This window comes from Dermacentor silvarum, chromosome 7 (genome assembly GCF_013339745.2).
Source record: "Dermacentor silvarum isolate Dsil-2018 chromosome 7, BIME_Dsil_1.4, whole genome shotgun sequence".
Classification (NCBI taxonomy): Eukaryota; Metazoa; Arthropoda; class Arachnida; order Ixodida; family Ixodidae; genus Dermacentor; species Dermacentor silvarum.
Window position 1 is genome coordinate 163,876,979 of NC_051160.1, and position 15,886 is coordinate 163,892,864.

At 48.4% G+C, this 15,886-nt stretch overlaps 1 protein-coding gene across 1 annotated transcript in view; it reads right to left on the minus strand.

Annotated features, from left to right (window-relative positions):
• The window catches only part of LOC119458650 (DNA-directed RNA polymerase II subunit RPB9), a 35,129-nt gene that overhangs the window by 14,971 nt on the left and 4,272 nt on the right, over positions 1-15,886 (minus strand). Inside the window, exon 3 of the mRNA XM_037720511.2 lies at positions 8,854-8,927. Coding sequence (XP_037576439.1) covers positions 8,854-8,927 — 74 coding nt within the window. The remainder of the gene's footprint in view (positions 1-8,853; positions 8,928-15,886) is intronic.

Consider the following 15,886-nt stretch of genomic DNA (forward strand, 5'->3'; position numbering starts at 1 on the left):
TTCTTAGCGTCCACCTCAGCCCAGAACATCCAAGATGGCTGCTTCCTTCGAATGCGCTCACGCGCTCCCTGGCCCGATCCTCGTCCTCTTCTTTCTTGTAGGAAGGACGCGGGAAATTCAACACATTCCCGGCCGCGAAGTGCGGTCATGCCTGTAGTTCAAGCGGAAACAGTCTTTGGATGGCCCTCTTGTCGCTTTATCTTGCAAGAGCGAACGTGTCCATCTTCTCCTGCGTAGACTTCAATCACCCTTGCATATTGCTCACTGATGACTTGTTGCTTTAGTTGCTCCACTGCATGCTCAAACTCTGACAGCTTGCTTCTGAGAAAACTGTTCTCCTTTTATGGCTGCCCTGCTCGTGGCTCCTGCTTGCACCTCCTGCTTCATGTTTTCCATCTCGGTAGAGAGCCTTTCGAGGGCAATGTCTGTCTGGCAGCGCTGCTCCCGAGATGTGGCAAGCAAGCGCTCCAGACTGGTTGCGTCGGAGCGAGCCGTAGCTGCTTCGGTACGCGCCAGAGAAAGATCGTCCTCTAGGCGCCTTAAGTGCCCAAAAATCTGATTGTTGACAGTTTGTTCTTTGGCGAGCTGGTCCTGAAGCGATTCCACTTGCTCGACGAGCCTTGCGCGCATGTCTGAGCTCTTCTGAAGTTCCTCCTTCAGCCGACTTCCCTCGGTAGCGCTGTGCTGCAGGGACTCTTGCAAGGCTGCCATAGTTGCTCCCAGTGAAGCCAGCTTCTGCTCCTGCTCTGTCGTCACACTCATGTGTCGTGCAAGCTGCTGACGCAGGCTATTGAGTGTGGCATCACTGCTGTCTTGTTCTTTCTCGCTCTGTTTGGCCTGAGTCAGCAGATCAGCATTGGCCGAGATAAGGGACCGGTACTGGTCCAAAAGATGTTCCCTCTCTCGATCCCTTGTACGCAAGAGCTCTTCTATTTTGGCCACTTTAATCACATACTCCTGGATTTGAAGTTCAAAGTCTTTCTTCTGTTGTACAGCATTCTCCAAATCAGATGCCATGTTCTTGTGCTCTTTCGCCACAAGTGCAAAGTTCTCATGAAGCCTCTGGTTTTCTTGCAGGAGGTGGGAATGGGACTCAGCTGCTGATACAGCTTCTGCTTCCAACTCTCTCACTCGGCATGTGAGCCTCACGACATCACTCTCCTTGCTGTTTTGGTTGTCTTGCAGCTTGTCAATCTGTGATTCTGTAGCTCGGCTTGTGAAGTGGGCAGTCTGTGTATCTTTATCCTTTTCCTTGAGTTTTTCAGTGAGCTGGGCAAGCTGGCGAGCCTGGCTGTCCCTCTCCACAAGCAAGTGATCACGCTGCTTGAACAGGTTCTCCACTGTGGCTGTCAGCTTGTCGACTTCCCTTTGGAGCAAATCCAGCCGACTCAACAACTGCTTATCTTCTGCAGACGGTTGGCTTGCTTGCAGATTCATGACTCGTGAGTTGACTGGCTTTGACGACATGTGCTCAGTGCTCCCTTGAAAGATCCATCCGAACTTTGAGTTCATAGCGATGAGTGTTTCCTGGTTTCCCGGTCTGGAGAGTTCACCTGTCATCACCGCCTACATCTGGTCTGAGACAATTAGTACACTTACTCCGTTTTCTCTTTCAATGGACGGGTGGATCAGTTCATCGGCGATATCGTGGCCAGTTCCTTTGAATGATGTCACTAACAAAAAAGTCATCGTGTTGGCTGATCTGTCTTGGCAAATGTGGGGTATCTCGATGGCTCTCAATGCAACTTCAACGTCGGAATGCTGACTTCGGAGGTGAAGCTCGACGATGCGAAATCTTTTCGGTGTGCAACTGCTGACACTGGCGAAAGTGTTTATTGCTATGGTATCAAAGCCAAGACACCTCAACTTTAACCGCCTTGAAAGAGCTTCTGTTACGAACGTACGTTCACTTCCTCCGTCGAACACGCCTCTGATGTAACGGCATGAATAATCTGACACTTCCCATGCTCGAAAAGTCTGTATGAGCATGCACGTCAAAGTGTCACTTCTTTCGTTGCTCTTAGTTGTAGCTGCGCATACAGTCGTACTGCTGCCTTTCACGTCTTCATGGGCCTTTCGGTTTAGTTTGTCGGGGTCGCAAATACTAGACGCATGACAACCTCTGCAGCCGGAGCACGCAATTCTCCGTCTGCAATCCCTTGCACGGTGGCCTTTAATGGTGCATCGAAAGCACCGCATGTCGGCGGCGAGAAGTTTCTTCTTCTCTGACAGCGATAAGTCTGTACGGCAACACTCCGTCAAATGCTGCGTTGACTTGCAGAAAATGCAGCCCGTGTCCGGAGGTGTTTTTGAAGCTTGGTTATGAAGCACTGATGACGTTGGGATCGCACTGTCAAACCGGCGGTTCTTATTGTCTCTAGGATGAGTCGCCTCGTCGTATACTTTTTGCTCCCCAAAGTCACTCTTTTCCAGGCTTTCCAGTTCAATAGAGACGAACTGCAGCAGTCGCTCTAGCTCCGTGGCTTGCTGGATGCTGTCATTGGCGGAACTTGCAGCTTGTGTAGCGCAAGATCTGTGATACGCTACGACAATGTCATGTGGCAGTGCCCTGAGAAGAACGTCGCATAGCATCGACGAGAAAGATGACTTGCTCACGCCAAGCGCCTCCAGTCCCCGCGTGTTAATGAGCACCCGGTCGTACAACTTGCGAAGTTTCGTTACTTCATTAGAAGAACGCACAGGAGTGAGCCTTCGAAGCCTTGAGAAATACTCTTGCTCCAATCGCTTCTTGTCGCCGAAACGTCTTTTTAGCATGTCCAAGGCGTCAACGTAACACGCTTCGGTGGTGGGCAGCCCCGCTATAGCTGTCGCCGCGTCTCCCGCTATAGCGGAGCTGCGTCTCCGCCGCAGCTCCGCTATAGCTGTCACCTACTCTAACACCAAATGTTAGAGTAGGTGGCACACGGAACAGCCGACAAAAACTCGAGACTCAGACAGGCGTTTATTAGCGTCCACCTCAGCCCAGAACATCCAAGATGGCTGCTTCCTTCGAAAGCGCTCACGCGCTCCCTGGCCCGATCCTCGTCCTCTTCTTTCTTGTAGGAAGGACGCGGGAAATTCAACACCATATTAAATCAATTTTGTTGAATCACTTCCTGTTAACATTACATCCAGTGTCCCACACGAATCTGTATTTAGGCAGGCCCCACATTATTTTATTGTGATAACAATTATATTTATTGCGATAACAATTATACGAACATCAAGGCGCGTTTTCACCATACTGACAACGTGTGGGCAGCCCGCGCATGACGGGTTAGGAAGTCTCCAGAGGCGTGACACACAGTGTGTTTGGTTGCTAAAGCGACCTAGTCAAGTGAACACACTGTCATGCTCCACTCAATCCACTCTGCAGGGGAGTCAGCGCAGCCTTTCGCTGCTGGCTTGAGTGTTGTGCGCCCAGAAACTAGCATTCCTACTGATCTGCTGTGTGCATGCCACACTGTGGTGCATATGCTGGTCTCAGCGAAATGGACAGCAAACGTCAAGCCAAAGCTATCTTATCCCTTCAATGGGCACTGACCTGTGTTCTATCATCAGTCATCTACGAATAAAAGTCACTGAAGGGTGCAGCACCTCAACAGTGACACTTCCTTCTAAAAAAGCAAATTTTTTCAAACATTCAGTCTTCGGCATACATGTATGGTGGTGAGCCACCCAAAGGGTTGAAAAGCTAACTTTCATACAAAACTTATAATTTGCCTGGTTCTGAATATGCCTCCAAAGTTTGATGCCGTCTTACTGTTGCCCTCTCTGAGATAAGTTTGCTTAAACCTGCTACAATTAAGATTTTTCGACACATCCTATTTTCATTGAAACAGGCAATACTGCCATAATACCTGTGCTACGGTGTTATAACACTGAAACACTAAAATTTCCGTGTGTAATTATTTTGTAATAGTATCCATACTGCACTTGCTAGCAAAGGTTGTACTTGTGGTTCCCATAGTCTGAACATATGCCTTTTTTTTTTACTCATTCAAATACAAGCAAACAGTTTTTCTTTTCACATAAATAGAGCTCTTGAATTCACTGTGTAGTACTGTTTGTTACTTGTTATTCAATCAAGTTTTAGTAACCATAGGTGAGCTCATTTAGCATATTTAAGTTGGTTTAGCTATATTGCTATTATTCCTTTGCTCATGTTCCCTTGCTTATGTCAATTTTCTGCTATTATCTGCTTATATTTCGCCATGTCCTTTTGCTGGCCTTACTGTACATTTGTTATTTATACTTTTCCCAGTCCTGTTACAGCCCTATATAGGGCTGAAGTATGTCTAAATAATAATAAAACTTAAAATGCAGTATCTGACACAACAGTTATTGCAAAGCAGGTATCTTTTCACTTTGCAAACAAAGTATGTACAGTGTAGACCAGTTGTAACGTAACTCGCCAGAGTCGTGATAATCTGCACTATAAGCGGTACCGCACTATAACCAAAACAACGATTTTCAAGCCCTGTACGTTGTGGGGAGCACACGCTGCCACCTTCTCCCGCGGGCGCTCGCCCATCGCTTGCGAACGGAGCGCACGCGGCGGACCGGGCGGACATCTCGTGCACGCACAACGCGCGCCGCGGGAGCCGGGCGGACACGGGAGAAATGCACTTTGCCCTCTCCCGGTTCTCGCTCGCCTCTCGCGACGCGCCCTTCCGCGCGGGAAGAGGGAAAGTATCCGGCGGGCGAGGAGGACACTCCTCTCGCGGAAAGGTAAAAAGATATAAAAGAGCGCGACCGAGAGACCCCCGGCCTCTCTGACCTCGCTTGACCTAACTGCCCGGACGGAATTTACCTGCTGAAAGCCGTGAGTGACCTCGTTTGCGTGACTACCACACGCGACGAGGCAAGCCTATTTTATTAGTTGTTATACAGAGCGGACTTCCCTCTGCAAGTGTGTTTTATTGCTGATAGCAATAAACGTTGTTGAGTTGACTCGCTTGTTGCCTTATTCGCCCGAACCCTGCGTAGCTGCAATTACACGCGCTACGGGTTGGGGAAGATTCCCACAACGTATGCAAAACATGTAGACCAAGCAGCCACGCATATCCGAGAATCGAAACGTGCGACTGGGAGTTTTGCATCCGTTTAAATTTATGAACGTTGAAAGGTTAATGGCCAAGTATCCACGATCTTCGCATGCAGCAGACAAAGCAATAAATTAAAAAACAAATGTCTCAGTTTCACCCGAAAGGCGAAGCATCAATTGCGATAGAAAACTAGTAGAGAGCTATAAGGAGCAGGGACAGTAGTTTTATCGGCTGCATAAACTTGACACATTCGCTTTCTAACTGAATTAACACGCGTGGTGTCAGCGCGCTCAAGCAAACATGAATAGACTCGATGACCACAGACAACCACTGTCAAAACGCGGCCGCCGCCGCGAGCGAAGGTTCGTGCGGTCTATCGCTTCAACGGAAACTGAGCGGCGTAAGCACAGCGCATACAAAGGTCAGAGCCGTGTGGACATCACTTTCAAGATAGGGTGCCCGCGTCAAACCGACAGCCGGCACAGGCGCGTACGCATTTGTTGTCCGGTTGCAAGATACGCATTTGGTGCCTCAGCATAGCATCGCCCCCTCCTCCCCCCCCCCCCCGCCTCCCTCCCTCGCATACCCCCATGGCCTTTCGCGCGATGGAAGTCGCGTTTGCTCTCCGGTGTGCGTTCGCTCTCCGTGAAGGCACGCGTCCCCCGCGCGCTTTTACTCGCACATATGGCGCGCAGCGACGATTTTATCGCCCTTGGATTCATGTTCCACATCTTATGCTCCTCCTCCGCATCACCCTCATTGATCTCTCCCATAGGTGGGCGCACCTTGTTGAGAAGCGTGCTCGCCACCGCCCTTGTCGGCAAGATTTTCCCGCAGAAGCCGCATTATAACCGGTATTTCGGCTCACACGGCTGCACTGTAAGTGGTATGCATATACATGGAGTGCTATGGGAAAATTAACGGGATGCAAAGACCGTACTATATCCGGTCCTGCACTATAAGCGGTTATGTTATAAGTGGTCTATACTGTATTATGGTATCGAAAAAGTCGCAGTTTTGCCCTAAAGGCAAAGCATCGATTGCGATAGCAAATTATTAGACTGCTACATGTAGCAGTTTTATTGGCTGTATGGACATGTAAACATTCGCTTACTAGGTGAATTAACAACCATGGCATCATGCGTGCAGGCAAACATGAACACATCACACTCGGTGATTACAGACAATCGCTGTCAAAACTCTGACATGAGGAAGAGCAGGAGCAGCAGCGAAGGAATTGCCCTTCCTGCTGCCTCTGGCTTCAAAGCGAACTAAGCGCTGCAAACACAGCGCACACAAAGCCATCAGCCCTTTGCCATACCTGCCAACCTCAAGACTGTCCAATGCGTTAACTCGCGACCGGGGGAAGGGGGGGGGGCACAGGAATTCTGCCGAGGAGTACGACTTCAAACACACTTGGAAAACTGATAGAGTCTAGTACTGAGGAGGCTTCGAGCACGCCATTACACTTCGCAGCCGCTACGGCTACGAAACACCGGAGTGCCGGAGTCGTGCTGCACCCGATGCAGCAGCACATCGAAAAAAAAAAACAAAAAAGCGAGGCCCACAAAACGGGTCATACTCGCAAAAATAGCCTAGCGAAGGTGACAGGCGAGACGACAAGCCACAGCCTCCAATACAGAAACTATGCCTGCCGCATCGACCCGAAATCGCCGTCGTCTCTGGGGATGCCACTTACGTACAGGTAGGCCTCTATGTTGAGAGTAACGACAACCAGTAACGTCTGGCCGTCGTCAGGTCGTCCAACGACCCGATGACGAAAGCAACGTCACAGAGTGAAAAATGTCTTTACTCTGCAAACAATAAAGGTTACGGAGCACAACCCCATCTCTAAGCGCCCCTATGTAAGTGGCGCCCCTGCCCACCAGCAACGGTGTGACTTTATTAGGAATTAAAAAAAATTTGCGAATATAACCACTTTTCCGTAAAAATTGAGCCCACATTCGTAAAATCGTAAGACGTGTCCAAATTCGTACACTTTACGGAAAATTCGGAAGAGTTGACAGGTATGACTCTGCCACCTCAAGCTCAGCAGTGGGCTTCTTCGATTTTCCACTTCTGGCTACCCGCGGGCTGCCAGAGCCAGCCAGAGCGCCTTCGTTTTTCTCGGGTTGCTCCGCCCACCACGTGACGCACTTTCACCGCACGTTTGTTTTACTCGGGCTGGAAGCTTCTGGCTACCCGCTGGCTGCCAGAACCAGCCCGGACAATTTTGGTCTGGCAGCTCTCTGGAAGTTCTCTGGCTAGCAGACGACAAAAAGAGGCAATGAGTGCTCGCTGCCATCTTTGTGGGGTTTGACGGATTGCAACGCGGGCGCTTGAGGACTTTTACTTTGCTCAGCCAACTGCCTTGCATCGAACGCTAGCGCGCGCCGCCGCAGCTGGCGTGCTTTTGGACTCGCGTACTTGTTGGAGCGATTCCCGATGCCGGCGCGGTGCGTGGATCACTGATTGCATTACTTCTAGCGTTATCTTACTATGATTCTGATGCACCGTCGTGCCTTGCGAGGCGGTGCCATACGAGCGGCGGCGAACCATTTGAAGCTTTCTTTTGTTAGTGTCCCGTGAATGCTTCTTCTCGGCCGTGAACAGTGCGCTGCACTCTCGATCGTGCTTGCATGGTATCTTCATCATGTTCCGCGCAAGTTGTTGAAGTTGTAGATGCTCATTCCCGCACATTGCGGTGCCTTTTCAGTTCATGTCTTTTTCTGGTGGTATCAGTTTTTACATTGCTCACGTATATGCAGCGATATGTCTTTTTTCTGCAGTTAGCGTAGGCATCGCAGCTAACCCATGTCCGCTCCGTCGTATCTTGGGTGGCAGCTCGAAACCAATGCATCGTAACTATATATATAGGCCGTTGACGTTAAAGAAATGTACTTGTTGAAATGAGTAATGAGCACACGTACATTAGCTTTATTATTGCTCTCATGATCATGATTTTTCGTGTGAAGCTTTTCGCGGGTTACAGGCAGCGTGCAATTTCATGCCCCAGCCCCAGCTCCATCAGCACAGGAGCAGAATTAAGAGGAGCACCATGAGCCGAAACAAACTTTCTGAAATCGAATTCAAGCATGTATGAAATTTTATGCATACAAGATGTACCCGATATCCTGCTTTTTCGTGTCTTGTCAAATGATGTCAAGCAGGCATCCTCGAGCGATGGCTTTAGTGATCACTTAGGTGCGATTTCACGTCTTGGAATCGGACGCGTCGCACGCCGTTTGTTGCGCTGTGCAAAGTGAACTGCACAGTGCGCGTCCTGTGCAGAGTCGCGCGAAATCTCATAAAAGTGATTGTATTCGAGAATGCAACTATATATTTCCAAGGTCGCAACGCAAAAATGGGCCGACTACGTCGGGGGCGCGCCGCCCACGCCGATCGCTGCCCATGCTGGTAACATGTTTACATTTCTCCCGTGGCCAGCGCTGTCCCGGCGTTCGATTTTGCGAACTTCGGGCAGCTCCGGGTTGTCTTGGGTTCCCAGCCCACGTGACTTCCTATCAGAACCGGAACTAGCTGGCTGCCGTCTGGCTGCCAGAACTACGAAAATCGAAGAAGCCCAGTGCAACACCACTGGGCTACCGCAGCAGGTAAACTGCAACTTTGTCTGAATGAATGCGATTTTGATTCTCGCATTCATGGTCAAGTTCATGCAATCAATTCCCTCCAGTAAAGCTATGTGCTACGTGTTATAAGCACACAACATTTTTGAACTGAGTGCTAGCACTACACACACAAAACGAGGACAGCCAAAACAAAGCAAACAAGAGGCACTACTCACTCGACTTCGTGGGTGATCTTGTTCACGTAGATGCAGTTGTTGTCAGCCTCCTGCTGGTAATCACAGTTGCGGCACTGCAGAACACACACAAACACATCTCATGTCAGAGCACAAATGCAACAAATTATCTTTTTTGACTGCACTGATAATCCGGAAAAAACGAAAAAAAAAAAAAAAAAACGAACAGGTTCGACGCCTATGTTTCCCAAAGCTGTGTTTAGTAAAGAACTAACGCTATTAAATGGACAATTTTATTTTTTGTTCACTAACTTTGTGAAACTCCACAGAAAAAAACAATTTCTTCAAATCGGAAGCCAGGATTTAAATAAGTTTCTTTCCTGAATAAGCATGTCTTATTAAACTTAATCAACTATTTCAATTGCAGAAAATGGTTCACTTTATTTTCTGGCAGGTCACTTTTGTCGAAAGTGCGAGTCACACCAGCAGTGATAACTAATAAATTGCTGGATTGAGTAAAGCTTTGGCATTGGTGTAGCTAAGTGTGGCACCTATGCAATGAATGAGGATAAATGCAATGTGATAAATATTAAGGAAGCAATGTTCAAAAACTAAGAAAAGTGAGAAAAATTGCCAATTTGAACCAAATTTTTTCGCAAAATGACCTGTCTCTGCAAAAATATTGCATCAATTCCTTTCTTCTAGTTTGTTGCACACATCTCTAGGTGAGGAATGGAGTGCAAAATTTCATATCAAAATGTACATTTTAAAGAAAGTTATAAAAGCTCCCATAGCATGAGGTGGAGAAAAATCGCATTTTGAGAAGGACGTAAACAAACCCTAAACCATGTGAAAGCTGTCAAAAACAACACACAGGCCTAAAATGCACCAGCTTCAGGAGATGCACTAGTCTCTCCTGTTGTTCATGTGGCCGCTGGGTGACAACATACAATGAAAAAAGTTCCAAAAGAACTTCTTCTTGGGCAAGTTGGTGCTGATATTTCCTAGGTGAACTTGTCTGTGGTGCGAAATGCATTTTGTGAAAAGGGGAGAGAAGAGAAGAGACAGTTGGCGCTTCACTGTCTCTTCTCTTCTGTCCCCTTTTCACAAAATGCATTTCGCGCCACAGACAAGTTCACCTAGGAAATGAAAAAAGTGTTTTGAATAATATTTAGACAGGGTGTCCAACTATCATGCATATCATAAGAAGCCAACAAACAATGACACCAAAGACAACATAGGGGAAATCACTTGTACTTACTAATTGAATTCAAGAAAATGATAAATTAATGTAAAATGAAAACGGATGAAAAAACTACTGTCCGCAGGTGGGGAACAAACCCAAGTCCTCGCATTACACGTGCGATGCTCTCACCATTGAGCTACCGCGGAGCCGTTTTCCCATCCACTTTCTGGTGTATTTATGTTTTACAACTAGAATTAACCCTGGGAGTGTTAGCCAGCACCACCACTCACAAACCTAGGGGCAGATGAGGAACATCCTTTCTGCTGCAGGCGTCACAAGCACGTGACAGCTGCGTGTTGGCTTCTTATGATATGATAATAAAAATCGGGCCCCTCGGTTCCCTTTCTTCTCGTTCATTACATAACAAGGGCTCGAATCTGGCAACATTGATGCCTTCAGGTACCATATGTGGGTTTATTGACCAGTTGCCATCACCCAAAAAGATCACGTGCTCGTGACACCTGCGGCAGAAAGGATGTTCATCCGCCCCTAGGTTTGTGAGTGGTGACGCTGGCTAACACTCCCAGGGTTAATTCCTAGTTGTAAAACATAAATACCCCAGAAAGTGGATGGGAAAATGGCTCCGCGGTAGCTCAATGGTGAGAGCACCGCACGCGTAATACAAAGAAGTGGGTTCGTTCCCCACCTGCGGACAGTTGTTTTTTCATCCGTTTTAATTTTCCATTAATTTATCATTTTCTTTAATTCAATTAGTAAGTACAAGTGATTTGTCCTATGTTGTCCTTGGTGTCATTGTTTGTTGGCTTCTTATGATATGCATGATAGTTGGACACCCTGTCTAAATATTATTCAAAACACTTTTTTCATTGTATGTTGTCACCCAGCGGCCACATGAACAACAGGAGAGACTAGTGCATCTCCTGAAGCTGGTGCATTTTAGGCCTGTGTGTTGTTTTTGACAGCTTTCACATGGTTTAAGGGTTTGTTTACGTCCTTCTCAAAATGCGATTTTTCTCCACCTCATGCTATGGGAGCTTTTATAACTTTCTTTAAAATGTACATTTTGATAAGAAATTTTGCACTCCATTCCTCACCAAGAGATGTGTGCAACAAACTAGAAGAAAGGAATTGATGCAATATTTTTGCAGAGACAGGTCATTTTGCGAAAAAATTTGGTTCTTTCTTCTCGTTCAACTATCATGCAGTAACATTTAAAAATATTGTTACAGGGATAACGTTTATTTAGGAAGTATTGCTATATACAAGGTTTGGACAAGCAGCGGCGACGGATGCAAGGCTGTCGCGCGCCTCTGGCTACTTCGTCGCCGTCGTCTTCGTCCGACCGACAGTAGCAGCCCCTTCACTGTCTCGTGGCACTAACCTCCCCCGCCCGGGGCGAGAGCGCCGACCCGGTGCTGGCTACGACGGACCAGAGGGGCCAGTTGCGTACGGCTTAAGTCTCGCAACATGCGCGATAGCAGAGGGCGGTGGCGTAGACGGCACTGGCGCGGTGACTGGCTCGATCTCATACGTAACGTCGGTGACTTGACGTAGCACCCTGTAAGGACCATCGTAGTGGGACAATAGCTTTTCGGAGAGACCGATGCGGCGGGACGGAGACCACAGTAGCACGAGAGCGCCTGGGGAGTAAGAAACGTCTCTGTGGCGACTATCATACAGGGCTTTCTGGGAAGCCTGAGACACTGTGAGCCGCTCACGATCTGGCGAGCTGTGTCGGCGCGCGCTATGGCGTCGCGAACGTACGTGGTGGGTGAACTGACAGGAAGAGGCAGAGAAGGTTCGCGTCCATACAGGACATAAAACGGGGAGTAGCCAGTGGTGTCATGTCGTGACGAGTTGTAGGCAAAAGTAACGTACGGCAAAGTAGAGTCCCAATCGTGGTGATCGGCGGAGACGTACATTTAAAGCATATCGGTCAGAGTTCGGTTCAGACGCTCTGCGAGTCCATTCGTTTGCGGGTGATAAGCAGTTGTGAGCTTGTGGTGGGTAGAGCAGGAACGAAGGATGTCATCGATGACGCGAGACAAAAAGTACCGGCCTTGATCGGTCAGAAGCTCTCGAGGAGCACCATGATGGAGGATGATGTCATGAAGGAGAAAGCCGGCGATATCCGTAGCGCAGCTGGTTGGGAGGGCAAAGGTAATGGCGTATCGCATCGCGTAGTCGGTCGCGACCCACTTGTTGCCTGATGTCGAGTTTGGAAAGGGGTCAAGAAGGTCGAGCCCAACACGAAAGAACAGTTCGGCGGGAATGTCTATAGGATGAAGCAGGCCGGCAGGTAACATAGCTGGCCTCTTGCGGCGCTGGCATTTGTCGCAGCTAGCGACATATTGTTGGACGGAGTGATAGAGACCAGGCCAGAAGAAACGGCGCCTGACGTGATCATAAGTGCAGGTGACACCAAGGTGACCAGCAGTGGGTTCATCGTGAAGCTGGCGAAGGACAGCTGACTGCAGATGGGCAGGCACAACAAGGAGGTGTTCAGGGCCCTCAGAATGCATATTATGGCAGTATAAGGTGCCGTCCTGAAGGAAGAACAAGTGGAGTGAAGGATCGGGTATGGAAGAGCTGAGCAATGATAGACCGTAAAGGGGGCCTAGTCGTGGCGTTGTTCGTCGTGTATATTAACGAGGCCTGAGATAGATTAGACACAGGCGTCGGTGTCTTGCTCGGTGACGTCAGGGGAATCCACGGGATGCCGTGATAGTCAGTCGGCATCTTGATGAAGCTGACCGGACTTGTGCACCACTGAAAACAAGTATTCTTGGAGGCGCAGAGCCCAACGACCAAGGCGGGTAGGGTCTTTGAGCGAAGAAAGCCAACAGAGGGCATGATGATCAGTTACGACGGTAAAGGTGCGGCCAAACAGCTAGGGACGAAATTTGGCGACAGCCCAGACAAGAGCAAGACACTCTCGTTCCGTGATGGAGTAATTCTTCTCTGGTGCAGACAGGAGGCGGCTAGCGTACGCAATCACAGTCGTGGCCACTCTGATGCTGAGCGAGGACGGCACCAATTCCATGGCCGCTGGCATCTGTGCGAAGTTCTGTCGGTGCAGTCGGATCAAAATGCGCTAAAATAGGAGAAGTCGTGAGGGCATCGATAAGCGCCGAAAAGGCAGCAGCTTGGGGTGAGTCCCATGTAAAAGCAACGTCTTTTTTGAGGAGCGAAGTAAAGGGACGCGCAATGTCAGTGAAATTACGAATAAAACGTCGGAAATAGGAGCACAATCCTACAAAACTGCGTACGTCTTTAGCCGAACAAGGTACAGGAAATGCTTCACGGCGTTAACTTTTTCAGGATTGGGCTGGACACCTGTCGCGTTGACGAGATGGCCAAGTACGGTTATTTAACGGCGTCCGAAACGGCATTTTGAGGCGTTGAGTTGGAGACCGGCATTGTGGAATAACTCGAGAATGGCGAAGAGGCGCTGAAGATGGCTGTCAAATGTTGGCGAAAAAACAATGACATCATCAAGGTAGCACAAGCAGGTTGACCATTTCAAGCCACGAAGAAGCGAATCCATCATGCGCTCGAATGTGGCCGGCGCATTGCAAAGACTGAAAAGGCATCACTTTAAAGTGATAGAGGCCATCGGGAGTTACGAATGCGGTTTTTTCGCGGTCCAGTGGGTCAACAGCAATCTGCCAATAACCTGAGCGAAGGTCAACAGACGAGAAATATTGGGCGCCGTGAAGACAGTCGAGTGCGTCGTCAATAGGAGGCAAGGGATAGACATCCTTTTTCGTGATCTTGTTGAGGTGTCGATAATCAACACAAAATCGCCAGGTGTTGTTCTTTTTCTTGACCAGCACAACAGGAGCGGCCCAAGGGCGGTTCGATGATGTTCTTGGCCAGCATTTTGTCAACTTTTTTTTGGATTATGGCACATTCCACAGCGGAAACACGATAAGGGCGCCGGTGAACCGGTTGAGCATCACCGGTGTGGATGGAGTGCTGAACAAATGTTGTCTGGCTTAAAGGGTGATTTTCGAGATCAAAGATATCGAGATCAAAGCAGTGGCGATGGATGCAAGGCTGTCGCGCGCCTCTGGCTACTTCGTCACCGTCGTCTTCGTCCGACTGACAGTAGCAGCCCCTTCACTGTCTCGTGCCAATATGCAAATGCCACGTAGCTGGACAGAACCAAGGTAATGCTGTTTGCTGTCGCTTGGAGATCATCATCATCATCAGCCTATATTTATGTCCACTGCAGGACGAAGGCCTTTCCCTGTGCTCTCCAATTACCCGTCTTGCGCTAGCTGATTCCAACTTGCGCCCGCAAATTTCTAAACTTAATCACCCCACTTAGTTTTCTGTCCTCGACTGCACTTCCCTTCTCTTGGTATCCATTCTGTAACTCTAATGGTCCACCGGTTATCCATCCTACGCATTACATGGCCTGCCCAGCTCCATTTCTTCTGCTTAATGTCAACTAGAATATTGGTTATCCCCATTTGTTCTCTGATCTACACTGCTCTCTTCCTCTCTTAATGTTAGGCTTAACATTTGTCATTCCATCGCTCTTTGTGCTGTCCTTAACTTGTTCTCGAGCTTCTTTGTTAACCTCCAAGTTTCTGCCCATATGTTAGCACCGGTGGTGGCGTGGAGCAGAGGTAGAACACCCGGCTTCTAATCTGAAGGTCGTAAGTTCGAATCCTCCACCAGTCCACTATATTTTGAGGCATAGAGGCTGACACCAGCAAAAAAACTTCTCAAATATTATAATTAGATGAAAAGTGTCAATGAGAAAATTGTAGAGCAACATGAGAAATTACCGATACAGCTTTCTGTTGCTCAATACGTGCTACATAAAAGTGTTGTTCCGAGCGTGAAAGAAGCCCGCGAATACACGCAAAGAGCCTCGAGTGGCCAGTCGCGCGGCAATTTTCGGCGACCCTTCTGATGGGTCGGGACAGAGCAATCGAATTCCCTCATCTAGTGATCTAGGAAAAATGACGACTTAAAAGCGGATCTTGGGGGCTGTGTGCAGCTCCAACATGCAATGTGCTCCCATATCTGTGGAGCCAGTTGTGAGTTGTAAATATTAAAATGAGCCCATTCATCATCTTAAGCCTCCAGATCTCTTCACCTCATCCACAAGGAACTCTCGACCATAGCCTCCTATATACTTTCTATGCCTACTCGAAGGCGGCTAAGCCACCGTCCGCTCTAGCTAGCCGGTTGATGCCGTTCCCCACGAGGTGGCGCCACCAGCCCTGGGTAGTGTGCGTGGAATTTGCCACATGCTTGTACGTCAAAACGTGTGTTGTGCTCCTGCGACGGGATATTTTTATTTGTTCTCGTGATGCCATGGCCTACTGTTGTGTTCAAAAGTGCAATTCGTATGGTAAACATAAGTTATACCCGTGCCACACGGGGAAATTAAAGTGCACCTTGAGCGAGTGCACTTCAGCGCGCTGAGCGTCACTTTGGCGGTGCGCTGCTACACGAGAAAGAAAAGTGTTCTTTCAAATTGATGTCCATGGCAACCGGGAGTCAGACGGGAAAGCATATATTTACCAATATAAAAATGTGTGCACAAAAACAGTTTATTATTGTTAGAAACAACATTTACAATCCACCTTTATAAGCGCCGGCAACGACGGCAACTTGACCAGCAACAGTCAAAACTACTCGATCAGCCAAACAACTGCGCAGTCATTATCCGGCGCGGTCGTGAACAGCCCAAGAGCGAGAGTTTTTTTGCTATTCTTGTTTTTTTTTTTGCGGTGTGGCACATTTTATTATCTTGTAACGTTAGCAATTTAAAACAATGTTATTAAAAATTACTCCCGACTCTTCTTTCAATATCACTTTATGTATCTTCTAAGCATTGCTAACGAG